The sequence below is a fragment of the Lutjanus erythropterus genome, chromosome 14, assembly GCF_056507025.1.
Source record: "Lutjanus erythropterus isolate fLutEry1 chromosome 14, fLutEry1.hap2, whole genome shotgun sequence".
Taxonomy (NCBI): Eukaryota; Metazoa; Chordata; class Actinopteri; order Lutjaniformes; family Lutjanidae; genus Lutjanus; species Lutjanus erythropterus.
The window spans coordinates 17,506,666-17,533,852 of NC_139330.1; the positions used below are offsets into that span (position 1 = coordinate 17,506,666).

The 27,187-nt window shown below is 39.8% G+C and overlaps 3 protein-coding genes across 4 annotated transcripts; 2 read left to right on the plus strand and 1 right to left on the minus strand.

Annotated features, from left to right (window-relative positions):
* Window positions 1–804: 804 nt before the first annotated feature.
* Window positions 805–7,318, minus strand: rgra (retinal G protein coupled receptor a). The gene is made up of 7 exons (XM_084736152.1): window positions 6,985–7,318; window positions 6,493–6,649; window positions 5,619–5,740; window positions 4,402–4,555; window positions 4,116–4,233; window positions 1,899–2,012; window positions 805–973 (listed from the first exon to the last, which is right to left on the minus strand). Exons 1-7 carry the CDS (start codon window positions 7,061–7,063, stop codon window positions 830–832), a joined length of 888 nt encoding a protein of 295 aa, XP_084592278.1. The 5' UTR covers window positions 7,064–7,318; the 3' UTR covers window positions 805–829.
* Window positions 7,319–12,320: 5,002 nt separating this feature from the next.
* lrit1a (leucine-rich repeat, immunoglobulin-like and transmembrane domains 1a) lies at window positions 12,321–18,689 on the plus strand. Its single transcript, XM_084736473.1, has 4 exons — window positions 12,321–12,833; window positions 13,299–13,759; window positions 15,609–15,914; window positions 16,600–18,689. Exons 1-4 carry the CDS (start codon window positions 12,712–12,714, stop codon window positions 17,664–17,666), a joined length of 1,956 nt encoding a protein of 651 aa, XP_084592599.1. The 5' UTR covers window positions 12,321–12,711; the 3' UTR covers window positions 17,667–18,689.
* Window positions 18,690–19,994: 1,305 nt separating this feature from the next.
* Window positions 19,995–25,647, plus strand: lrit2 (leucine-rich repeat, immunoglobulin-like and transmembrane domains 2). 2 transcript variants are annotated; one of them, XM_084735793.1, is made up of 4 exons: window positions 19,995–20,166; window positions 21,487–22,277; window positions 23,943–24,685; window positions 24,954–25,647. In XM_084735793.1, the coding sequence occupies exons 1-4, from the start codon at window positions 20,057–20,059 to the stop codon at window positions 24,978–24,980; spliced, it is 1,671 nt and encodes a 556-aa protein (XP_084591919.1). In that variant the 5' UTR covers window positions 19,995–20,056; the 3' UTR covers window positions 24,981–25,647. The 2 variants fall into 2 exon arrangements, with proteins under 2 accessions (XP_084591919.1, XP_084591918.1); XM_084735792.1 differs by having other exon boundaries at window positions 23,943–25,647.
* The last annotated feature ends 1,540 nt before the right edge of the window (window positions 25,648–27,187 follow it).

Sequence of the window (27,187 nt, forward strand, 5' to 3'; positions counted from 1 at the left end):
TCTCAAATGACATCAAGTTTTTAAGTAATGTCTTTTAGCTGTTTTTTGTTTTAGTTGATATATGTTAGGGTCTGTCTTTGACCCGTTGATAGAGACAGGAAACTGCTGGGCTGACGGGGGGAAATTTTACACTACAGACACACTAAAGGATGATTGATGGGCCTCAGATGGCTGCATTTTGGCGACAGGGGTGCTGGCAAGTGGACAAGTTATTTATATCATGCTTTGGCTAAAAGAAAAGTAACTCTACATGGATGTTTGAGGTAAACAGGTAACATTCTTTAAAGGATTAAATGCTGATATTTCCTAAAATGTAGCTACATAATTTGGCTTGAAGCTCCTGACTTAACTTTTTTGTAGGACTTTTTTTTAATGATTTGGACATGATGGTCTATTAACAAAAAACATGTCTTAAAATGAACTCAAAATGAAAGTCATCCTCTACTTAAGTAGACAATAATCCTAACAGCCAAGCAAACCAGATAAATCCTGTGTTTGTTACAGAAGTAGCCAAGTCCAATGCTTTGTTGGATTTACTCTGTGGTACAATGAAATACTACTGTAGTCTTTCCCAAGAGGAACTGTTTGGACATGTTCAATTTTGTTCAGTTTTTTCCAGCATTTCACAAGGTTTTCTTTCCAATTCATATACAAAATACACCAGCAGGAACAAAGGACAACAAATCCAAGACAGATGTCTACTAGGGACAATGGCTACCACTGCTCAAGACACAACACATGCACGTATACACTCACAGACAGAGACATCTAAGTACCTTTGAGAGAAACCACCAGGACAGTAAGTGTGTGTAATTATTGCATGCTTAGTTTATTTGGACTTGTTCTCAATTTGAGGCACATCAATCTTTTCCCCGGTGAGGAACTGCCAGATGCCTCCTCTGTAGTTCTCATTTCCCAAAGCGTACAGGAAGACATTGAAGGTGGGAGAGGTCTTAGCCAGGATAGGAGCCATCTGCAGAGACAGGTGCAAGCACAGCAAGGTTGTTAATGCTCATAAGACGTCATAGAGCACTGCAGGTTCTAATGTAAATGAACTAAAGGTTATTACAGTTCTTAGGTTTGTTCAGCTAGTTAATTAAATCCCTGTTGTGTGTGGATTTTTAATTTGATTATGGAAAAAAATTGTGAAAATTGGTGTAGAGTGGTTTATGATGGCATAATAATGATGATAATACACTTTTTCAAAATAATGAGAAACTATCTCAAAATGATGACCTTGTATCACAAAAATAATGAGAAAGGTAGTCAACATAATGACTTAATATATCAAAATAATGGCAAACCTTTTCAAAATGATGATTTATATCAAATTATATGTCTTTCTTAAATACTTGATTCTGATTGGTCAGTTACAACATTCTAAGGACTATTGTTTCTATGTAGCAGCACATTGCTGTGAATGCATTTCTGATCATAGATTCTGGAGGAGAAATAGAATAATTTGAAAAAAAAATCCATAAAATCATTTTAAAATTAATATTTTGTGTAAAATTATTGATTTCTTTTGGTAAGCAACCACCGTTTCTGGGTGATTCAAGACCTGTCCGCTTCGTGTTGGGATCCTGCATCACCCTGATGGGGCTTATTTTGCAGTAGTGATCTGCTCACTGTACATCATCCCTTACATAATGACTTAGTACCTAAGTCATTATTCTGAGAAATGTTTTCATTATGTCTGCCACAGTGTCTTTGTTGATACAGTTGAAAATCTTGATATTGTAAACATAAGGACTTTGATATGTAAGACATTTGACCATATATGTCTGTATGCATGTCCAACATGTAACCAAAAGCAGCTTTATATGAGCTGCATTTTAATATCTACACATTAATATGTGGATGGGTTTTGTGTGCATATATGTACTGGATGTCCTTACCATCCTAAGCTTTGGGGAGACCAGGTTGGCGTTCTCCACAGCGGCGTAGAAGGCCAGGACACCATAGGGGCCCCAGCAGAGCAGCATAGTCTTCAGTGGAGTGTTGGGGTTAAACTACAGAGGAGAGAGGATAGAGAGAAAGAGAGGCGGAGCAAGAGGGATAAACATGGAAAGGAATGAAAAGTGAAAAAAACAGAGAGAGGGAGAGAGGATCAGAACAAGAATGATTAGTCACTGATCAACCATACAGAGTGAAGGAGACTTGTGTCATGAGGTTTTTTTTCACTCAGGGGCCGGTCACACGACTGGGATCATGTCTGGGAGAAACAGTATCTGTTGAAATCATTCACACTCAGATAGAAAACTAAAACAGCTAGCGTGTGAAGAGTTAGGTTTCTGTAATCCAGGGGTGAAAGTAGACATTATTCTGAGTTTACACATACAGAGCCTGACATATAGCCTAACATATAGTTTCCCACCTTTTTCACCCCTTAAAGATCCAGTGTGTAAGATTTACAGGGATTTATAGGCAGAATATGGAAGAAATGGAGTAATATTTATAAGTATTTTCTCATTAGTACATACATCCGAACATAAGAGTTGTTGTGTTTTCATTACCTTAGAATGAGCTCTTACTATCTACAGAGGGCTAGGGTCCACTTTGCACATGGGAGAGGTTAGCCTTCAAGTCATTCTGCCAGAAAGGGCTTCCTAATGTGGTTTATGGTGTATTTTAATTCAAACTATGATCTTTTTGTAAACTAACCGAGTAGTTTTGTTTCTTAAATACACCAAACTGTGATAGGAAACAGAATAACAATAACATCCAGATTGAAAACATTAAGTCAACTAAGTTTAAAAATAAGCTTTTCCACTCTTTATACTATGTCATATGGCCCTCCTAAAGCTTTCCTGCCAGACAGCCATTTATGAGAGACAGCTGTCTGGACTTTCTGACAGACAGAGGTCTGTCTGCAAGGGCTTTCTGGCCAGAGAGAGCAAAGTTCTGAGGTCTAACTTTCTTCCCTGTGCGTTTTGTTCTATAAAGTCCACCATGCTGCACTGCCATGTTTCTACAATAGCTCAAAATGAGCCAACCACTGCTAATTGCCACTGAATCCTACACACCGGTCCTTTAAGTAGCTTTAAGGTTGGGAAACTTATTTTACACTGTCTGGCAGTTTCAAATATATTCTATATTAGCTTATTTATAAACTGCTTGGAACCGCCCTGGGGAGGCCTATGTCCCACTCTGAGGATGTTTCTTCTAAATGTCTTTGTGCATCATTTTCTCACACACTTCCCCCAGACTCAACCTGGTATATTTGGCATCTTTAGAAACTTTGGAATCCCTAATAAAATTTTAAATAAAGTAAAGTGGGTGTGAGCAAAATTTGAGTTTGTACAGACTGATTGGGATTAATCCTGACCTGAAAAGCCAGTGAAGCATTTAAAGAAATTCAACTGGACAGTAGTATCCTTCCGGTTTTTATGGCATGCATGTCATGTGTTCGACATGTTGGGTGGTGTATGACCACACATTACATCACAGAAGTTACATGATTGCATTGTTCTGGTGGAGCGCTGGGTGTCTCTACTCTGCAGCCTTTCTGCTTGTAATGAAAGTGTCTCCAGCCAGCTCAGATGACTGTGAGTAATGGGCTTATGCAACATAAAGTGAGGCAACCTGATTCTGCCCCTGAGGAACTCCACTACTGAACTATTCACAGATACGTGGTCCTTTTCACCACCAGCTACTGTCCTCATTCCAAACTGAAGCGCCCGGACTTCCCCCTGTGGCAGTGACCTACATGTGTCACAGCCTGCGTGCTTCCCATTCACTCTCTGGTTTGTTACTCTGAATAACAACCACGTGAGGAAGCTGTGTTACATGTGAAAGAGACGAAATAGATGTCAATATGAGGGGGATTCCTCTGATTCCTTCCAGCGGGTGACTTCAAAGCAGGAGGAATCTTTAAGTGGATTGCATATTTGTGAGGATTTGTGCATTAGGTGCTATGACAGCCGGTGTCAGGGATTTCAAATGTGATTAAATTTGAGTTCGGAACAACCGAGGCAAAACGGACCATATCTGTCTCTGAGTTGACATGAAAACATAAAATTGCCATGCAAACTTAAAATGTGTACATCTACATAACCTCATACCTCTAACCCTGTGTTGTTGCAGTTGGTAGATTTATTTATTTGTTTACTTACCCTGGGGTTTCCAGTCTTCTTGAATTTCTGTGCAATGGACTGGTAAGAGGACATGACAACAAACACCTGGATGGCCATGTTGAAGATGCTCATGGGAATCAAATAGGACACATAGTTTCTATGGAGAGAACAAATGTACAAAAGGCAGGTTATTATAGTTAAATAAAACTAAATTAAAAACTAAAACTAGGTGTGAAAAAACATTTTAGTGAAGTGAGAAAACAAAAGCTTACAAAATCTATGTTTCTTGATAGCATTGTGAGGAGTGTATGTGTGTAAACAGTACCTGTCTCCCTTGCTGTAGTCCAGAGTGCAGCAGGTCCTGAGGGGCTCGTAGTCGTACTCTCCCCATCCAATGAGGGGCATGGCGGACCAGAAGGCAGTGAACAGCCAGACGAACACAGCCAGGGTGATGGCGCTGCTCCACTGCAGCTTCGTCCCTGACGAGAAAAAGGTCGAAACATCCATCATTATCATTAATGTGTTTGGTGCTCTTGGAAAATTGTGTGGAAAAAAAAAAAGATAAACAAGAAGGCAATTCAGGCACTAAAAAAATAAGTGGTAGCAACAAGGAGGAAAAAATAAAAGGGCTTTTATTAGTGGATGAACGAATTAAAATGCCAACATGTTTTGACCACTGCAGTTTTTTTGTCAGGGCTTTAAACTGTGGCTGGGTTGCCTTCCTGTTTATCCATCACTTTTTCACACCTCCCACAGTATGATATGACTCCATGTTTTTCTCACCACACTAGAATAACAAGCTGCCTAATAAACACAGAAAATAATGTGTGAACGCTGCAGGTCAGGCGTTGTGTCCCTTCCTCCTCACCTTGTAGCCTGACATTAACAATGGCTAAAAATAGAATTTACTCAGTGTTGAAATAGCACAAAAGAAAATGGTTTCTACACTCAAGTATTCAAGCCCTCTGGGTCGTGTCAGGGAGGGGTTCATTTTCTTATCTGATTATAACAACAGCTCTGTTTATTGATACACGTCAGAACGATCTGTGGTAACTTTAAATACAGCAGTTGACCAGCTGGTCTCCACAGAACAGCAGGAGGGCTTCAGTTCAGCTGGAGAACAGGAACAAAAACCTGTTAGTGTATGCGTGGATGTCGTGTGTGTGTGCTCTGTGGGGGAGGGAATACATTTAGTTGTGATTGTGTAATACCTACTGGGCTGAGGCGGGTGTTTACTAGAGATGTTCCACTGCCATTTCTTTTTTCTTCCTGATACCTGAACTTTGTGCATCATTCAATACTGAGTACTAATCTGATGCCAGTGCATTACAAAAGTATATTATTATTTTTTTTAACAGTTGTACAGTATTAACCCCTGTATGGATGTGATATGATAACTATCATCTTTGTCTGTCTTGGCTCAGGTCAAACTATTTGTAAAATATACAAAGAACAAATGTCAGAGAACATGACTTTGGCATTCTGGGGGAAAAAAATGACTGGTTTTAAGCAGCATCATAGGCCGATACAGTGTTAACTTACTGGTGCAGTACTGGTGGTATCTGTCCCAAGCGATGGCGGCGATGAAGTGGATGCTGGCGAGAGCTGTCATGAAGCCCTGGAAACCGTGAGTCTGGCATCCTTCTGAGCCATAAGGCCAGTACCTGGAGACAGAGGACGTGACCATAAATTAATTGATTTATTCTAGATCTGTGACAATTAATCAATTAGTTGTCAACTATTAAATTAATCGCTATTTTCATTATTGAGGAATTGATTTGACTAATTTTTTAAGAAAAAGTTCTCTCATTCCATGTGAATATTTTCTGTGTCTTTACTCCTCTATGACAGTAAACTGAATATCTTTGGGTTGTAAAGAAAACAGCACATTTGAGGATGTTACCTGGTGCTTTGAGACACAGTGATCCATATTTTTCACAATTTTCTGACATTTTAGAACCAATTAACTAATTGATTAATAGTAATAACAATGAAAATTATAGTTGCAGCTATAATTTTCTCATCTTAAAAGTAAACATTAACAGGCTAGGACCAAACTGATGCAAATAAAACCTGCAATAAATGTACTTATTTCATGCAACGGATCTCTGTTTAAAAGATAACTAATGACAATAATAGTAAATATAATCCCTGGACTCATGAGGAGCAGCTCTCATTTCCTGATTACAGGCTGAAAATCCTCTATAGATGTTGCTCTAGCAGCGTATTGGCCGTTCCCCTTCACTCTACAGCTTTGATTATTACTCAATATATCGATTATCGTGTTCATTATTCACCTCGAGGGCAAGTAGCCACCATTATTTGGAAATATTTGCTCACAACATTTGATTTAGTCACATATAATCAGAGCTGGGTATTATTCATTATGAAAAGGGGCGGTGGTTACATCACTCACCTCAGGAAGCTGGAGAAAGCGGCGATGGTGGCGTTCATGGAGATGCCCATGTCAGCCAACGCTAAGCTGAACACTAGGAAATTGCTGGGGGTCCTCAGCTCCCTCACTTTGAGGAAAGCGACCACTGTCACCGCATTTAAAAAGAAGCCCAGCAGACCTTTGGGTGGAAGAGAAGTAAAAGAAAATCATGAATGAAGGCGTGAGGAGAGTCAGTGCGCGCGGCGATGCTGATTGCGCCTCATGCAGCTCGTTTCGAGATATAAACATGCTTTTTTTTAACCGCATTTTTCTTTGCACATTGTAAACGAAGGTTAATTTGCCAGATTAAAGAGAAAGCTGCAGCTCTTTCCTCTAACATTACAGGCTGCTGTGTGACAGTGACCGGGTGGCTTCAGGTCCTGTCAGAGGTTAATGTTACGCGGCGGCTGCAGCCCTCGCAGCCTCGCGGCAGCAGCATTTGGCTGAGTTCCAGCACAAAACGCAAACACTCACCCTCCACCAGCAGACAAGATCCCAGGGAGAACACATCAAACTCGGAGAAGCCGTCCGGCAAAGGGTAAGACGAGACCATCCTGAAGCCGATTTGACACAACAAAGTGCAGCTGTCACACACTTTTCACTCCTCTCTGTCCGATCCTTTACGATGTGCCTCAATGTGACCGAAGGGAGCCCGCTTTTAAAGGGGCATTTCACGTGAAAAGCATGCACTTTTGTTATGTAAAGCCCCCTGCTCTCTGTCGCCCCAATCCGTGCAGGAATGTCTTAATGAACATAACCACACAAACGCAAGCTTTAATGCGTATTTGCCCACCGCAACAGCAAAGCCCTCTCAATTAGTTACACAACAAGCCTTTGTGTGTCTGTGCGTCCCGGTGAGGATGCAGCCGCTGCTGATGTCAAACGAGACGTTGGATGCAGCCCACTGCCCTGCGTCGCTTTAAGGAGACACAACAGGTGTCTGCAGAGCTCCAGCCTCGTGCCAATCAGAGTTACACTGACATCTAGGAGGAGAACAAAACCCTCATCAAAAGATTACCTCTATTAATTAACAACAATCCAATTACAAGTTTTTGACTTTATTGCTATTGTCATACATTAACAGGAATTAACATTACAGAACTTGAACAGTACACTTAGCATAATTAGTGCATCAATTCTTGATTTATGGCCTAAAACACTTTTTGTGGGATCATGAAATCTAATCCGTTCATTCTTGAGTTCAAGTTGACATTTGTGTCAAATTTGAAGAAATTCCCTCCGAGCTTTCCAGAGATACTGCATTCACAGGAGTGGGATGCACTTAAGGATACAGTGACCTTTGACCTTTGACCACCAAAATATAATTAGTTCATCCTTGAGTCCAAATGCTCATTTGTCTCATGTTTGAAGAAATTCCCTCAAAGCGTTCTTGAGATATTGTGTTTACAAGTATGGGATGAGTTCTGATCGTAGAGCCATAAAAAAATTTTTTTCAAAGGTTTTTCAAAAAAAGTCTGAATCACAGAGGTCCATCAGTATACAGTCATGAATGTGCAGCAGGAAAATTAGGCTGATAAATCCAGTAGTATTCGAGATTATCTGCAGACAAGCTCCAGGTTTGTTGATCACACACACACACATGCACACACAAACAAGCACATCCGCAAGTGATCACAAGATAAGAAAACCACCCTGAGGTTGGGTTTCACCTCATGTACATGCTCATATACAACAGATCAGTGGTTCTCAACTTCTTTGAGTTAATAACTGGTGTTCATCTCCTTTTAAAAACAAGCAGTCGTAGCTGGGCAGTCATGTGTTCCATCAAACAAACATGTTTGACTTTTTCTATTTATTGAACAACTGGAGGATGTTAAGCTTCACCCAAATAATAGTAATTACTTTCTTTGCAACCATTAACTAAATATGGGGTGTACAACACTGTTGTGGTAAACAGATGATTGATTAATTGATCAGTTGTTTGGTCCATAAAATGTCAGAAAAGGGTGAATAATGTTCATCGTGTCCCAAAGCCTAAGTGGACATCCCCTAATGTCCATAACCCCAAAATATCCAGTTTGCTTTCATAAAGGACTTAGTGAGGATTTTAGTAAGTTCTGCAGCTGTTTTTATTATTAAAGTTAAATGTATGATGTAGTTCACTTCATTAAAGAATTCATGCCTGTTTGCTGATTAAGAACACAAGTGATTCTTGTGCTTTTAAGTATAATTATGAGTGAGTTTGATAATCCTTTTTTAAAATAATCCTTTGTCTCATATGGCATGTTTCTGTTTTTACTAGTGTCAAACTGGACACATCAGCATTTGTTTTGTTGTCTTTTTTTTGCAGCGAATAAAAGTTTTCTGGACACACTGATCTCAAGAGATTAATTTCAACCGTGCCATCTGCCTGAAATTATAGAGGACAAAACAGAATTGCACTTTTGGAGCTGCAGACACAACATGTGTCACAGAGGCTTGATTTAGTCTGAGTTTTCCTGTAGGATGACGGTGGAAATGTGTTGAACAATAAAAGCCTGTGTTCAAATTCATCGGTAGCTGATCAACAAGTGTGTAAATTACATGAAATCCAGCCATCATCCCCAGCCTACGATGGATTCGTCATGCTTAAGTTGCGACATCGTATGCAGATTTTCATGCCACAGGGCTCGAGGGGACACAAGCCTGACATTGTTTGGGCTGAGGTCTGTTTCAGTCACAAGATTATAAGATCAGGAATCTTGGGAAATATAGGTGAAAATGAAAAGGTGAAAAAGTGTTAAATCATATGGAAATATAAGTGGTCAGGATATAATATATGTCTGTATTTTTTTTTATTTTAGGACACTTTTCTATGAAAACAAATGGCTTAATCTGTGTATTCATTTAAGAACTTGCTTACAAAATGGTTCATGCGTGCATGATAAGAAAACACTAAACACTAAACTATATGTAGGATTATGTGGGAACATGGCAACACTCTGACAGTTTTTATCTTTCTTATGATGTTGAAGAGAACAAACAAACAACAACAAAGCCCTGTGTCCCGGGTTGACCTCAGCATGACTTTGAGCTTGCAGTTGTCACATTTCTGCTTTTTTTTCCAAGATCAAATTCACTCAGAATATTAAGAAATGCTGAAACAAATACATATATACAAAACTAACAACATTTGGATGTTTTTTAATGACTTTCTGGTGAAGGCATTTGTACGTTTAAGCAAATTTTAATATGACAATATTGTGTAATACAGCACAGGCTCTTAAGTCTTTTTATTCTGATGTGACTTTAGTGGGTTTTTGCACACTAAGAATGACATTGCATTCAAATAAAGTCCAGTCTGCTGGTTCATACGATGTAAAAGGACGGCTTTATTGGCTTCAGTAAATGAGATTAAGTACTTGCAGGTCAATATGGAATGTTTAAGGTTTTCAGCACGAGGGAACGTGATTGCTCAACACATATAGAGCCTCAGTACAGACCTGCATGGTACTAAAACCACACACACTGAAAAACCTGTGACCTGAAGGCGTTTTAATTCCAAAGGTTAAAGAGTGAAATACAAATAAAGGTAAACTACTCAGAATGGAAGAAGGAAAACTTTAACACAACACACAGAGCTACAACTAACAAGTACTTTGACCAGGCCTATGGATTATTCTGTCTATTTTGTCTTCATTAATTAATTGTTTGGTTCATAAAATGTCAGAAAATGGTGAAAAATGTTGATCAGTGTTTCCCAAAGCCTAAAATGATGTCCTCAAAGGTTTTGTTTTGCCCACAACCCAAAAATATTCAGTTTACTGTCAGAGAGGAGTAAAGAAACCAGAAAATATTCACATTTGAGAGGCTGAAATTGGAATTTAGACATTTTTTTCTTGAAAAATAACAAAACAGTTAATCAGTTATTAAAATACTTGGCAATTAATTTCATTGTTGACAGCTATTCATTACAGCTCTACAACACACAGAGGAGATAGAGATACTAAAGTACAATTATACTAAAGTATAATTTCTAAATTCAGTAACTCTTATTGTCTGTGATTAGCTTTTATTGCATTATTATATTATTTGATTTTTTCCACCCCGTTAAACTTTTCGTTTTGTACTAAAATATTCAACTAGACTCTGCAGTTAAATGTAGGTCAAATGTAAAGTGGGTTCTTGCTGCCAAGTTGGTCAAACACATTAGAGACCTGAGGTGTTTCGCCATCTCAGAGTCGGCACGCTTTGCTGTGCCAGCCAAGTGTAACACTGAACTTCCAGTGTGAGTTAATACAAGGGGGAACCCAACCAGCAGATGAAAAAAAAACTATGTACTGTTTACATTGCAAAACAAAAGCTTTACAATTGGAGGTATTTTCCCATAGTAGTATGGGAATCTGTCCAAATGGATTACTGTGGGGAAATCGAAAGGTTACTGTGGGTTCTTTCATTCAGACTGATCAAACATATACATTCCTTACTATTACAGTCTTTTTGTTAGTTTAGAAAACACTGCTTTATTTTCTTTTGATGAATAATTTACAGTGTACATTTGTAATATGTCTGCTGGTATGTAAATGAAATAGGATAGGATGAGAGTGCCAAAAGAGGGAATCAGAATGTAAAGAAAATTATAGATATGTAGTCCAGTAACTATTAAGCACAAAATGTATAAATCTTAAGATTTTTTTTGCGATGAGAGACATTGTGCCGTCAAAATGTTTCCAGTTTTTCTCAACAGTTTTGACTCATCAAAACAGTTTTAACATTCTCTAAACTGTAAGTACAGTTGTTCAGTCCCTCCAGGAAGCTGCGACGTTGCTATTACAACAATTCACACAGATTCAACCAGTCTCAGGTTTGTTACTGTTACTGAAATTTATCAGTGCTCTGTGCCCTTTTAATTTTTTACATTTTGTACTTCAACTGAGTTTGAGCTCCAAAAACATTTTGCTTCTTTGAGGAATACCCCCAGGAGCACTTCATTTGCAAATAAAGTATATTTATTTTTGTAATCCTGAGTCTTTTTTGGTAAGGTTACTTGGAACACTCAGAATAGAGTGTGGCTTTATTCTCCACACCCACCCACACACCCACACCCACACACACACACACACACACACACACACCCACACCCACCCACACACACACACACACACACACACACAGAAATCTTTTTTTCACTTGGTCTGCAATTTCATTGCAAAAACTACAAAACCATTGCAATGTGCATCACATTTTCTTTTAAGATTTTTTTTTTTTTTAAGAAAAGCTGCCATGAAATTGGACATTTTAGGCTGCAACAATCCCCCCCAAAAAGAGTCTGCAAAATCCTGGAGGGACTGACTGTCATAAGAGTTTCAAGGGAATCACAATAAACCTTTGCATATTTGCAAAAAGTAGTAACTCACCAAAACATTTCATTCATCAAATTAATTCAAACCCATTTACTGATAAGCAAACCGTGTGCAAGTGGTTACTGTGCAAAACTCTATTTACTCCTTTGCACACATGACAAAAAGTGCAATTTTCTTTAATGAATGAGAAATTAAAATCTGTTGTGAATACCAAACAGAAATCTAAAAAAAATAAAGAATTATGCCAATGTGAATTAGACAAAAAGGTAAATCACTGCTGCAGCTACCAGCAGGGTAATATTCTTTTCTTTTATTTTGCATGAAAGAAGCCCTATATCTGCTTTCTAACTACCATGATATTATTTGTTTTGTGGTACTAATTAAACTGAAATAAAAAAGGATAGTAGATTATGAAAATGTTATGTGAACATCTATTGAGTGGTCAGGTTCTATAAAGTTGGAGCCACAGGCTATGATATAGGGGCCACCTTGTGGTAAAACATAGTGCTGTCCACTTACAGATTAACAGTCACGGCAGAGCTCAAATGAACAAGCCACATTTGAGGGAAAGAAAAAAATCCAAACATCACAGTGGATTATGACCATTTCGGAAGTGTTTTTCTGTGATAATAAATAGGGACGTCTCTGCGCAGCCTATCGGATTCCGGGATGCAATACGCATCCAAATGAAAAGAACGCCAGTCCTTTCGCTAATCCTTGTCTATCCTTTTTATCTCGGGACTCATAGCAGTCGGATCACTATGGGACAGCGAAGCGGTGGGACAAAGCCATGCGGATGATATTCCTGTAAATGAGAGAAAAACGCAAGTCTCTTTGACTTCAGTGGGCGCAAACTGGGCGCATGTAGGCAAGCTGCGTATGCGTAAAAGTGGCCAAAATGTTCCTCGTCCTGCTCCTGGGGCTCTACGTGGCCACAGGTGAACTTGTGTCCCCAGTGAGCTCCTGCCCGTCGCAGTGCAGCTGTTTTTACCACAACCTGAGTGATGGATCAAAGGCCAGGTAAGCAGGATGTCCAGATATAAATAATTTTAGATCAAAAACACACTATAATGTGTTCTGGTCTATGCGCACAGACGCGCCGTTTTAGACGGACAGGTCCTGTCCTCATGCGAGGACAGATGTTTGCATAGAGGTGAACACGTGTACAAAAGATAATTCAGGGAGTGCATGTCGGTCCAATTTTATTTAATGCAGGATTATCTCTCAAAGGCACTTTCAACCCCCCATCTATGCGTTTTATGCGAGTTTGGATGGATTGGGAAATGAGTATTTTTCTCAGAATTATTCGCCACAGCATTTTTGCTTGATGTATCCTCTTCAAAACATGATTTAACATTAGACTTTATTGCTAATTTCTAAATGGTTATTTTATTTTTCATTTACTTTGTTGTGGAAATGTCCTTAATGCGTAATTTGTGTAAACTAACTTAGAAGTGAACATTATTTCACTTCTCTCCCCTGTAGGAGCGTGATTTGCAACGATCCTGAGATCTCTCTTGTGCCTGTCGGGTTCCCCGTGGACACGTCCAAGCTGCGGATTGAGAAGACAGCCATCCAGCGGATACCAAGCGAAGCCTTCAACTACCTCTCCAGTCTGGAATTCCTGTGGATGTCTTTCAACACGCTGTCCGCCTTGAATCCGGACAGTTTCCGGGGACTGTTCAACCTGGAAGAGCTTCGTCTGGACGGGAATGCCCTCACCGCCTTTCCCTGGGAATCCCTCATGGATATGCCCAGCCTAAGACTTCTCGATTTGCACAACAACCAGCTCACCTCGCTGCCAGCGGAGGCCACCACTTACATCAAGAACCTCACCTACCTGGACCTGTCCAGCAACAGCCTGCTGACCCTGCCGGCAGAGGTGCTGTCCACCTGGCTGGCGGCAAAACCTGCGCAAGGGCCAGAGAGCTCCAAGATGATACTTGGTAAGGGACAGTGCGCCTCCTGAGGCCCAACCTGCTTTCACCCAAACCTTCAGGTGGTGGTTTCTACCTGCGTCAATGTGAAATACCTAAACTGTTAAACTGCGCTGTTAAACATTGTGCATGAAGGAAAGTGTGGTAATTGATTTGTGCAAAGCAACATTCTTGAACAGCAGCTGGACAAAACAGTTGCACATAATTTGATGAATGACGATAATATGGATGGTCGGTGGTAGTTGTTAAAAACTGCTCTATTAATATGAAGTATGTGCTTTTGAAAACCAAGATAAGATAAAACTGTTTTAATCCTAAAGGAAGTTCTTGTGCTCTTTTAGAAAGGATTGCTTCAAAATTACAGTAGCATATAAAAAACAACAATATTAAATTATTAAATAGAAAGTGATATGTAAAATTTAAAAAAGTGTATAAGGAGTAAATGCAAAAAACAAACAAACAAAAATTGTATCTAATAGAACAACAATAGACATAAGATAAGCTAAGTAAAAAAAAAGTCAAACTAAAATAGAGACGAGTAGTATTGGCAGTGATATTGAAACTAACAAAAAGTTATATTGCACCAGATGTGATGTAAGACTACACATGGTATGAAAACATGGTATCAAGCGTAATAGAAAAGTAATATTACATTTGATGATGAACTTAATATTGTTCTTGATATTTAACAAAATATTATACATGATAATGATTATGAAAGTAGCCATATAATGTATTTAAGATGTAAAGATCATGCTTTAATTTAAAGCCTCTTAATGAGCATTTGCAGGTCATATATAAACATATAAGAAATGCTATGACATACTATAGGAGTACATAATAGTTGTTATAGTATCCTAATAATAATAGCCACATGTAAATGTTTATTAATGTATTTATCAACAACTATGACTATGAAGTGAATGCTAGTGTGTAATTAATTATAATTTATTAAAACTCAACTGGGATAATATTAAACATGTATTCATGGGATTCAGATGATTTAATTTATAATTGCTGACAAATATTGTGATTAAAAACTTAAAAATGTCTTTATAGGTCTTTACTGTTTCGTATAATCCATTTATTAAATGTGTATTAAATTAATGCTATATAGGGCAGTTAAAATAAAGTGACACCAACATGAATTAAACTGTCAAGGTTATGGTCTGTAACATGAGTAAATTGCATGTTATCCGATTGTTCAAGTTATTTGCATCCAAACTTGCTCCTATTGTTTTCTTTTTTAAAAATGACATAAATTCTAATTTTGGAATAGTCTTTTTTTAGTCTTTTTTCTCTATGCTTTTATATTAGAACTGAAGACAAAATGTTGCTTAATTAAGTGTGGAAGAAGGCTAATTGGATTTGTTTTTTTGCCTTTGAATGTAGAACAACTGTGCACAGTGTTGCTGGACTTTATAGCCTACTGCATGTTTAGAATATGAGTAGAAATACAAAGTTCATTTTCCACTCATCCTCTGTTTTTACCTCATCCTCATCCTCAGAATAGTGGACAGATGTTCCAGGTCCAGCTCTGAGGGCTGGTGCTTTGATCAAGGACAGAAGGGTGAAATGACAGCAAAACCTGACCTTGATCACCAGACCACCACCACCACCATCACCACCACATCATCATCATCATCATCATCATCATCATCATCATCATCATCACGGCGACGACCATCATTGCCATAGTCATGGTCATGATGTAGTTTATGAATTAAATGTTAATCCTCTTACAGGATTAACATCCTAACATCCACACCGGCCATCTGCAGGCTGCTCTATCACTTTGCACACAGCTGGATGCTCGTTCGTTTTCCTCCTGTAGCCTCACTTGTGCCCTCACCCTCAGGTCTCCATGACAACCCCTGGGTGTGTGACTGTCGGCTCTATGACCTGGTCCAGTTCCAGAAGTTTCCGACCCTTTCAGTGGCATTCATTGACACGAGGCTCCGGTGTTCAGCTCCAGAGAGTGTCTCAGGGGTCTTGTTCAGTGACGCAGAGCTGCGACGCTGTCAGCTCCCACGTATCCACACAGCTGTGGCAAGAGTCCGAAGTGCTGTTGGGAACAATGTGCTGCTTCGCTGTGGGACCATTGGGGTCCCCATCCCAGACCTGCTGTGGCGCAGGGCAGATGGACGAGTCCTTAATGGAACAGGTGAGTGGTCAGATCTTTGAATATCAGAGTCTTTCTCTGGCTTGTGTCTGACATTAGATGCCTCTGTCTGCACTGTGGTGCTGTTGTTAATTAAACTGAAAGCTACCATGTAAGTCTGACTGACAGCTGTAGCTACAACAGAGAGTTACGCAACACTGATGATGATCAGTGCAACACTGCATAATCACCTGCTTGGTGATAGTTCTCAGTGTCTCATCATATTTGAATTGTCTTTTTCATTTAAATCGCAAAAAACAAGGCACTCTTTTAGAACAATTAAAATGCCTTTATTGTCACAGCATGGTCATGTTAGACCTTAAAACACAAACTGATGCGTTTTGACATCAAGTCTTGGTCAGGGAGTCAAAACATTCAGCATCAAGCTTTCTTCAGGTAGTCAAAATATTCAAATATTTGGTTTCAAGCCTTCACAAGGGAGTTTAAAGGAAGTCTTGATGCCACAATGCATCAGAATTGGCTTAAAGGTCTAACATGACCCTGCCAAAACAATAAAGGCATTTTCATTGTTTCAAAAGAGAGTGTTTTTGGAGTACATTTTTGTGTGTGCATGTGCCTAGACACAAGACCAGCTCAAGCTAATTCATTTTGAGTTAAGCAATTGCTCCTAGCCAAACATTTTTTTGTCTTTGTCATTGACTATACTCTTCTCTCTCTGTCACTACAGTCCAGCAGGAGACCTCGAAGGAGGGAATCACCTGGTCCATCCTCAGCGTCCCAGCGGTGTCCTATCGTGATTCAGGGAAATACATCTGCAAAGCATCTAACTACGCGGGGAATGCTGAAGCGGTCATTTCTCTGATTGTCTCTAATTCCCCAAAACCAGAGGGGAACCAAACCAGCAGTGACAAGAAAGCCAAACTCAAGAAACCCAATGGAATGGGCAAAGCTGCCTACCAGGAGAAACTAGTGGCTAGGTACGTGGTTCCAACCTCTAGCCCTTCATCCCTGCCTGCCCTGGATCCAGGCCTTCTGCCTGGTCTCAGTCCTGATCCTGGACTGGCTAGTTACAGCCTGGCAGACAGAGCCACCCCTGGGCCTGCCACCTCCTCCAACCCAGACGCACTGCTGGATCTGGAGAAGACTAATCTCAGCAACTTGGCGGCCAACACCTCATCATTACAGCAGGACCCGGACAGGGTGGTCCGCTCAGTAAAGGTGGTAGGGGACACAGACAATACAATCTCTCTGAACTGGAGAGCCCCTAAAGCCAAGAACACAACAGCGTTCAGTGTGCTTTACGCTGTGTTTGGAGAGCGGGACATGAGGAAGATCAATGTCGGCGCCGGGCAGAACCGTGTGACCATCGATGGTCTGGTGCCCAGGACCAAGTATATTGCCTGTGTGTGTGTGAGGGGGCTGATCCCCAAGAAGGAGCAGTGTGTCATATTTTCCACTGATGAAGCAGCCAGTGCCACTGGCACCCAGAAGCTGATTAACGTGATTGTGATCACAGTAGCCTGTGTCATCGCCGTCCCACTCACTGTCATCGTGTGCTGTGGGGCGCTGAAGAGACGAATCCAGAAGTACTGGGGAAAGAAATCCAAGGACATCCAAGACTCATATGTGACCTTTGAGACACTGTCGCCCGGCACCAAGGCCAAAGGACTGGAGGGCGAATATTTGAATAGACTGAACCCAGAGGAGTCCAACAGGCTGCTGTCGGCCCGCTCCAGCCTGGACTCTGAGGCCACTGCTAAAATAGAGGGACAGCCTAACGAGTACTTCTGCTGACATCATGCTCCAGCTCCGGCTCCTGCTCCACGCTACCTCCCTCGTACTCATCCGCATCCTCGATCCAGTCCCAACCCCAACACCCATTCACATCCCCATCACCACCCCCATCCCCATCACCACCCGCATCCATACCCCCACCACTACCCATACTCTCACCCTCAGCAACATCCTGACGTCAGCCCCCCTCCCACACGCTCCCATACACCCACGCCATGGGATTCCCCTCCTCCCGTCCCTCCTCGCTGGATCATGCCGCCCACTCCACCGCCACAGAGAGCCAACTTCTATCAAAGGACTTTTGCACGCTGCACTATAATGGAAATATCAGTTTAGAGAGTTTTTAATTAACTTGTGTAGAATATATCATGTTTCTTGCAGACAGAGTGAATTTCACTGGGCTGTCATTCATGTGTCCATGCATTAAATAGTAAGACAACATTCAAACTCACTCATGCTTTTACGTCTAAAAGAATGTTTTATCACTAAGCCTGTAAGAGAAAACATGTCAAAAGCTGAAAGAGCATAACAATCATCGTCATTTATATTTCATCTCATCTGCATGGCCCAGCGAAGAAACCTCTGCAACCCGATCTGACTTAAAGGGAACTTGACGGCCGATACTCCATTGTTAATATCATATATGTATGTGTATGATTTGTATATACTTTACTGGATGATGTACACTTACATATACAGTTAAGTCTGTGCCTCTGTATATATCTGTCATACGTTCTCAGAGAAGATATACACATAGGCATGGTTCAACGCGCTGGTGAATGGAGAAAAGCTGGAGCTGGAGAGAAGTACAGAAAGGACTGAACTATGACACTTTGTAAATAGGGTGGAAATGATGCAAAATGAAAATGTTAAATGATTTCTATTCCCAGCAATGAGACACATACTGAAATATCTCTATGTACCTGTTTTGTGCCACCTAGAGGCATCATATCCCCATTAAATGTAGATTCACTCCAATGATATTATTTGAAAGATAGTAAATAAACTTTTATATAAACATGTCCTATTAGTGGTACTGTGTGTTCTTATATCTACTATCACATCACCATATTGATGATTTTTTCGTAACTGTTTTTAATGAAGGCAAAAAATCATAGACTTAAGTAATCCTTAACTACTGCGCAACACAGATGATTTAATGCATGAATTAATGCAGATTGTAAAATGATTTCCTATTATTCACCATTAACAAATAATCAAGTCACTATGACTTTATGTGATTAGTTCATATTTAATAGCTCATCAGTGAAGGATTGTTAATTATCAGTTATTTCAGCATTAAGAAATATAAAATTATACACAAATTATAGTCATTTTTTATGTTGATTTGTCCACTGTTGACTATCAATGTCTGTCCCAAGTGGTCTAAGACATGAAGGTAGCACTAAGTCACCCTTAATTAAGAATTTTAAGTTGTAATGGCTTTATTACTGTGAATAAATCATTTATTACTGATTTATAATTCAGTTATAAGCCATTAATGACAACAGCTTCTGGGTGCCAGATTATGGAAGGTTTAAAGTTGTCACAATATTAGTATTTTAAACTGTGATACAATACTAGTATAAAAAATGCTATGTAATACCACAGAAAAAGGAAAAAAAAATCCTAGGCTTACAAAATAGGGTAATTGTTTTCTTTTTCTTTTTTTTAACTAACAACCTACACACAGTGTACAGAAAATGTCACTAAACATGGTCTTGTTTTGCTCAAAATTTCAGGCAGAACAAGACTGAAAGACTGAAATAAACTGAGGACTAATTTTTTTTATAGAGGTACTTTCAACACTATGAGATGTTAGTATTGTATTATTTTTAAATGTGTTATTGAAAAAGCATTGATGCTTAGAAACTTTTGACAACCTTACTCTACCAGTGGGATATTTATTTATTATTTTAGCATTTTTGATTCATCAATAATCTAACAATCTTCTAATAGACCAGTTATTTCCCTGAAAAACACGCGAAGAATTCAGTATTTATTAATGGATTGGCAGCTTTTATAATTGTATTATCACCAAATAGAATGGGTAAACAAGTCAGAGAGATTTTTCTCTAAGTGGCAACCCAAAACTTGTTCTTATTGGATTATAGTTGATCAATAAAGAAACAGAAAATCATTCCTTACATTACTTACAACTTCATAAGATTTGACCTATCAGAAAGTGGTGCCAACTTAAACATTTAATGGGTCAGACCTTCTGACACTGACAGTCAAGTGTTAATCATGTGTGTCTTTCCTGAGAATTAGAAGCCACTTGTTCAGGACGGCTACGTCAGGGATTAAGTGTAATAAGCTTCTCCCGTCTGCCGCACTCGGTATGTCTTGAGCACGAATGTAGTCCTCAAATTTAGTTATTTTCGCGGACTATGGACACAATCTGTTACCTGCTAGTTATAGTTTTGTTCAACACTCAGGCGCATGAAACTTCTTCTCAATGTTTACACGGGTGCAGCTGTGTAGAGGACCGTCATGGAAGGTAAGACCTGATTTCATGGAGTCCACTCTTCACTGAGGCAGAGATATTTTTAACCTTTGCAACCGTGTCAGTGGGTGGTCATGGTTATGAGGAAATTACATAGCTTGTATTGTCTCAGGGTTAGTTTTAGGGGTTAAATTCCAACCCATTCCACCAAATCCATTAATTTGCATAATGTAACTTCTAAAAATTAAACTTTAGCATTGTATCTAATAACACGTGTAATGGTCAATCTCAGGTCATTTCATTTTTTTTTTTTAAAGGTTTCTAAATGAGTACTGTGCATTTTTGGTAACAGGACTTTTTAGCTCAGCATTAGCAAATACAGGAAATGTAGTCAAGTGAAATTGAACCACATGGCTGCAAAACTAATAGCATGAGAACATTTTGCACCTTTAAGTGGTTCACCAAAATTATCTTAAAAAAAAAAAACCATAACCATAATAGTTAGAGGTTTTACTTTTGGACTTCCTATGGCCTTCATGAGACTCAAATGATGCTTATTGGCCATGTGACTTAATATCCCAAACTTTTAGGGGGGAAGGAGTGTCAGGATAACAGTACTGAGGGAAAAGCTGGGTACACAACTAAAATGTGTATTTTAACCAACATATTACGAATTTCTTATGAGAACATATATTTAAATGTGAAAATTAAGAAAAGAATCACATAATGATTAAAAACTATATAATTTGTGAATCCAGTCTTTATATTTCATGATGAAGTGTTGTGTTAAAAAGTGGAGATGGTCGAAAATCCCATTTTCTCAATATTCTAGGTAGGTTTTAGTAGAAGAAAAGATGTGAGACACTTTCCTTGATAAAATAATGTGTCATACTGATACTTTTCATACATTCGTTTTTGTATGTGGAGATGACAAATGTAATGATGTGGTGGAATGGACCTTTTAATTTGTGGCTCTAGTCACTGAACTCAGAGAGGAGGTGACACATGTTTGATAAAACACTGAAAACGTGCCCTTTTGAATGCAACATGATAAAATCGCCCTTAATGCGAGAATTTCCCACTAAATGGTTAAATACTTCATGGTTTCCTGTATGTTTTTTTTTATTATCATTGTTTCTACAGAGGTGTAGCAGTTACACCTTAAATCATATAATAAAACTATTCCAATCTAAACCCGGGATTTGGAGTGTTTCTCCATAAACGCATCATGACTTTGGTGAACTGGTGCCCTATGTTTTTTTCGCCCATGACCCTCAAACAATCTGAGTCCGTCACTGGTAGTAAATTGTATTTATGAGGCATCAGGTAACAGAGCAACCAAATATTAATGTAGACTCTATCCTTTAATTCCAGGTCTCTCGTATGTATGGAGGAGAGCGCGTTTGGGGCCATACCAGAGAACCTTCCAGATGATATGACCAAAATACGCATAGAAAAGTCTCACTTCACTGAAATACCCAGAGGGGCTTTCTCGCAAACACCCGCTTTGGAGAACTTGTGGCTGAACTTCAATGATATCACAGTGATAAACTCGAAGGGTCTGGAGGGTTTAGGGAACCTGACCGAGCTTCGTCTGCAGGGGAACAAGCTGCGCTCAGTACCATGGACAGCGTTCGAGGACACGCCGGCCCTCAAGATCCTGGACCTGAAGCACAACCAGCTGGACGTCCTGCCGGAGCATGCGTTAAAATATTTGCCAGGTCTGACTTACTTAGACTTATCCTTCAATCGGCTTACGGTCATATCGAAGGAGGTCTTCCAAAACTGGCCTCTGTACCAAAAATTGCAGAGCATGGAGGAGCGGGAGGCGACCGCCTTCGTGCCGAGCGTCGTGCTGGCGCTGCACGACAACGCGTGGCTCTGCGACTGCCGCCTGAAGGGCTTCGTGGAGTTCATCAGGTCCCTAAGCCCCCCGATTATTCTGATGAACTCCTACTTGACTTGCTCAGGGCCGGACTTTAGGGCGGGCAAGTTCTTCCACGAGGTCGAGCTGCAGGCGTGCATAAAGCCCGTCGTCTCCACCCCGTCCTCCAACATCAGCCTGGCCCTGGGAGCCAACCTCACCCTGCACTGCCTCGCAAAGGCCCGGCCAGACCCCATGGTGTGGTGGACATATGGTCTGAAGATAATCAGAGGATTTCATGGTAAGAGAGTGGTGTCCACACACCCAGCCCGAGTGATATCTTGTGTTAAATTAGATGCTTTAACACACATTTTAATCGCAGAGCCATATAACCCTCTCCTTAAGATGAGGAGGGTTAAACCTGGATATTGGCCCCCTGCGATATAATCACCACTGATTCTCACAACACCATCAGTGTTGATTAAGAGTGTTGGAGATTATAGTGAACTGTAGCCTACCTAATGTCAGCCGTGTTGGGATACTGTGTAATTAAATAAAGATCTGCGTCATTAGACTTAACCTTCAGAGTGGAGTTCTCACTGCAGATCATGACTGCCAGTAACCAGTCCATCATCACCTAACAGCATTTATACTCACCAAAGTACGAGTAAAAGTAGCCATTAAAATAATGGGTAAGACTTATTCAGAGTCCTCCACTATAAAAAAATGACATTGTGTGTTGGAAAAATGGAACAAACAAACATCCCATCTATACACTCAAGACACACAAGCATGTGCAAACAGAATAAAGAAAGTCTGCACTTTTAAATATGAATGAATTGTTCATAAAGTCATTTTGTGTCCAGAAGATCAGAGGTTAAAAGGTCAAAAGGTCGAGTGTCTTCTTCATTAGTTATAAAGCTACCTGGCAAGGCAGAATTCTTATTTCATTAATGACTCGGGATAAATCCAGAAAGCATTGGGCTGAATTTAACTGAATGTACTTTACTTTAAGTTCCATTACATTTTACAGTATTTTTAAAAATATTAATAAAGCTATTAGTAACAAAATATAAAGTTTTCAAAGCATAGCAAACGAAGAAAAGCACAAAGTTTGTCCCAACTGCTTTTATTCCATGTGGACATGAAACACTTTGTTAAAGCTACTGCAAGGAAACAGTCTCACTTTATTACCGATGCCTCTACATGACCTACAAAAGTTAACAAGACCATTAGTGAGAGGATCAGCTCTTTCTATATAGTTATACTTAATGCCTGCCACTGGGTCGGTTTCTCTATGAAATCAAATGAAACGAGCCTGTGTTCATATTTTCTCAGGCAAAGTTACAGTGAGTGGTGTGTAGTTTGTAGTTAAAAGGAAGCAGTAGACTAATTTTTCTTTAGATAATTTTATTTTCGACGTTGTATTTAGTGGATATTATGGTGGAAACACTACAACTTTTGTGCACATGGACCTCCAAAGTCAACAAATTATTTATATTCCTTTTAGTAGCTTTAAATTATCTATGTCAGCAAGTACACAATTTTGTATGCTCAAAAGTGTCAAACATTTTTTAGTTTCAACTTCTCAGTTGTGAAGTTTTACGGTAAAGTGAATATCTGTAGGTTCTGGACTGTTGGTCAGACAAAACAAGCAATTTATTCATTATTCCCTTCTTTCTAACATTTTAGGAATCAAATAATTACCCTACTTTAATTATTGGGAAAAGAACTGGCAGTGTAATTGACAGCAACTCTAAAATTTCTATCAGTCTTAAAGCTGTTGATGCCCATTGTACTATGTATGTCTATGTCACTATTTTTTGTATGTCCGTGTATGTGTGACTTTCCCTTTAAGGGCAACAAGTGGCTTTATTGACCACCTTACATTATATTTTGAGGTGGTAGTTTTTTCCTGTTTGCATTTCTCTTAAAATAACATTGTACATCCCTGTTTTCCTTCCAGAGTCTCAAGAAAGAGTGGACGAAGACACCATCAGATCCCTCTTGGTGATCCCATCCCTCCATGCAGCTGACCGCGGTGTCTACACCTGCACTGCCATCAACTTCATCGGAAACTCCTCTGTCAACATCCAGCTGGACGTCCTCTCTCCTGGCGGCTCCCGGTCATCGCTCCTCCCAGGCGTCCCGGCTCCACCTGCTGCTGGTGATGAAAATGTCTACATTGACATCCGCATCGCCAAACAGACAGTACGCGGCATCTCCATTGAGTGGTACGCCGCCTTGGAACGGCCGGCTGAGACCTGGTTCACCATCCACTTTGGCCGCGCAGGCGCCGACAAAAAAGAAATGATCTACATTGGCCCTGGGATTCACTCGTACTCCGTCTCTGACCTGATGCCTGCCACCAAGTATGAAATCTGCGTCACCCTGAAGAACCAGGCGCCACGTCCTGGCCAGTGCATCACGTTCGTAACAGGAAGTGACATTACAGAGATGGAGCAGAGGGAGAAGCTGATTCATATAGTGGTGATAGTTTTAGCCATGGTGCTGGCTGTGCCTATAGGCATGTACGCCTGCACCACTGACACTAAGTTTGCCTGCCTGGAGGGGATCATGCAGTCTTGGAAGAACCGGCGGAGAGAAAACAGCTCGCCGGAGGTGGAGCGGGAGAGGCACGGCACCTTCGACAGCCTGCAGGCCGCCAGTGACGAAGGCCTGGTTAAAGATTCCAGTGAGGACAGGAAGGTGAGGAGGAGGTCAGATGACAGACTGCATAAGGTCAAGGCTGACCACAGCAGACTCACAGCTGAACTATACTAAATTACCATTTGTTAAAAAAGGGAAATCGAACTGACATATGTCTCACCCTGTATCAGTTCTTTTTGTAAAATAGAAAGCAGAAAACATAGATCTGCTGTAAGATGCTTACTTTGATGCTCATATGAACACAATATTGAGAAGAATGACAACATTGTCTGCCTTGGTTTTAATCTTATCTCTTCCTCTGTTCTAGGCCGAGGAGTTTGTTGCAAAGATGTGAATGGTGACCATTATGTCAAGAGTGTAATTCAAGGATTTGCACCACTGTAAAGACCATGTTGCAGTTTGTTTCTGTCTGAAATATGACATGTTTGTTTTGTTATCATGACGTGTTAAAATCATTGAATATAATGTGTACAAATTGAACCGATGAACTGATATATATCAATTATCACACATTTTAAATTACAGCTTTTGTGAAGCCTTTGTGATTAATTTTAATGCAGGAGTGATTGAGATTACTGCTTTTTTAAAGTCTGTCAGTAGTAGGTGCTCACCTTAACTTCTGCTTTATCTCCATGTAATTCTGTGTTAGCACTTTGATATTGTTTTATATATTTATATGGTTGTTAATCTGTTTATCAGACTCATTTCATATTGTATTACCTTTTGGCTCAACATTGTGAATTAAGTGTTTTTACTGTAACTGTAATAATACTGGATTTTGACTCTCTGAAACAGATGTTGATTATGTGAAATGATTAAGTGACTGTGCACTCTGTCAGTAGACAATGTCTTTATTATATTTAGTTTAATTAGTAGCTATACAGTATGTTACTATTATTATAATGTTATTATGTTGTTTTATTGCCTCTTACACATCATGTAAGAGTGGATTTTGGCAAATACACAATATGAAATCTTTCAATTACAGCATTTCATTTTCACTGTTTCTTTGCATTTCATTATTATACATTAATATGTGTGAGTGTTTGTGTGATCATACAAATGTTTTGTGACATTTTCCCTTTGCATAGTTTGTGTAAAGGTCCAGTCTGTAAGATTTACTGGGATCTATTTGCAGAATATGGCAGAAATTGAATATAATAGTCATAAGTATTTTTTCAGTGGTGTATAATCATGTTTTCATTACCTTAGAATGAGCCTTTCATCTATAGGGGGTGTGGGTCCTCTTCGAGAGAGGCTGCCATGTTCTATCACCATGTCTCTACAGTAGCCCAGAATGGACAAAACAAATACATGCTCTGGATAACTACTCTTAAACAGTAAGGTGCCCATATGAAGTCTGGAACAGGTTTTACTTCCTGTAACTTTGTTATTCCTCCTGTTCATACTGGACATTGAGAGATTTCTGTAAGACAAAATCCAGTCTTCCTTCCATGCAAAAATATATTCCAAATCTTTTCTAAAGCTTGTATGATGCTGCAGAAGTCTGAGTCAAGTCACAGTATTTTAAGTACAAAATTCCCTCTTTTTGTTACTGCCCCTCTGCTGTCTATATGTGGACTGTAACGTTTCGTTAACATATGTTTAATCCTCTCAGCTGTTCACTGTACATGTACGTCACAGTTCCTTGTCTCCCACTTCTGCGAATGCAACACACAGCAGCCATGCGTCACACATGATCTTTGCTGCCCAGCCCAGACAGATGGCACATCGGATATGCCTCGGCCAATGGCATTGTTCATTTGACATAATACCCAAACACTGGCATCCTCTGCAATATCCCCTCTTGCCGTCACTTTATGATCAGATCACACGAGTGCCCTCCTCCACCTCCATGTGTTGTGTCTCCTGTGATGCAGAGAGATCAGGCCAGGGCCCCCATCCGTTGACTTAAGATCCGGGTTTTAAACGGCTGCTTAGATTGGCAGCTCTCATTTTCTAGAGCACAGACACATCTGCTTTCTTACTTGTTCAGATGTGTTTATATGATTTGTGGTCGGGGGATTGATGCTGCTTTTTGTTGTAATCCTCCATGGTGTATGACACAAGAAAATGTGAATTCTGCAAATGCTCAGTTTCAGCTATTTCAAGACACACACACACACAGACAAAAAACATACAAATTACATCTTTATTTGGGTTTATCTTATTTTCTCCCTGCATGCTGCATAAAACACTATATCATTTGTGCTGCAGATGCTGATCTCATGGACTGCAACATTCAAAGAGTTAAAGCTACTACAAGGAGTCTCAGTTTATTACTGATGCCTCTATATGTTCTACGTAAGTGAATGAGACCATCCACAATAGTTGATAGTAAACAGTTCTTCATGCCTGCCACCAGGTTGGATTCTCAGTGAAATCAAATGAATTGAGCCTGTTTACATTAACATTACAGTGAGTTGCATGTTAGTCAGTTATCAAGAAGCAGGAGGAAACTTTTCTTTTTGTTTTACATAACATCAAGTTGTTATTACAATTGAAGCACCACTGTTTTATACACTGGCACCTCAATAGTGA

Excerpts from the sequence above, each read along its gene's own strand:
- rgra (XM_084736152.1), bottom strand. The coding sequence starts at position 7,063 with ATGGTCTCGTCTTACCCTTTGCCGGACGGCTTCTCCGAGTTTGATGTG. Across the intron at positions 6,650-6,984 it reads ATCTTGTCTGCTGGTGGAGG|GTCTGCTGGGCTTCTTTTTA; the intron begins GTGAGTGTTTGC and ends TTCCACCCAAAG. Across the intron at positions 2,013-4,115 it reads AGAAGACTGGAAACCCCAGG|TTTAACCCCAACACTCCACT; the intron begins GTAAGTAAACAA and ends TCTCCTCTGTAG.
- lrit1a (XM_084736473.1), top strand. The coding sequence starts at position 12,712 with ATGTTCCTCGTCCTGCTCCTGGGGCTCTACGTGGCCACAGGTGAACTT. Across the intron at positions 12,834-13,298 it reads AGTGATGGATCAAAGGCCAG|GAGCGTGATTTGCAACGATC; the intron begins GTAAGCAGGATG and ends TCTCCCCTGTAG. Across the intron at positions 15,915-16,599 it reads ACGAGTCCTTAATGGAACAG|TCCAGCAGGAGACCTCGAAG; the intron begins GTGAGTGGTCAG and ends CTGTCACTACAG.
- lrit2 (XM_084735792.1), top strand. The coding sequence starts at position 20,057 with ATGGACACAATCTGTTACCTGCTAGTTATAGTTTTGTTCAACACTCAG. Across the intron at positions 20,167-21,486 it reads GTAGAGGACCGTCATGGAAG|GTCTCTCGTATGTATGGAGG; the intron begins GTAAGACCTGAT and ends CTTTAATTCCAG. Across the intron at positions 22,278-23,942 it reads GATAATCAGAGGATTTCATG|AGTCTCAAGAAAGAGTGGAC; the intron begins GTAAGAGAGTGG and ends TTTTCCTTCCAG.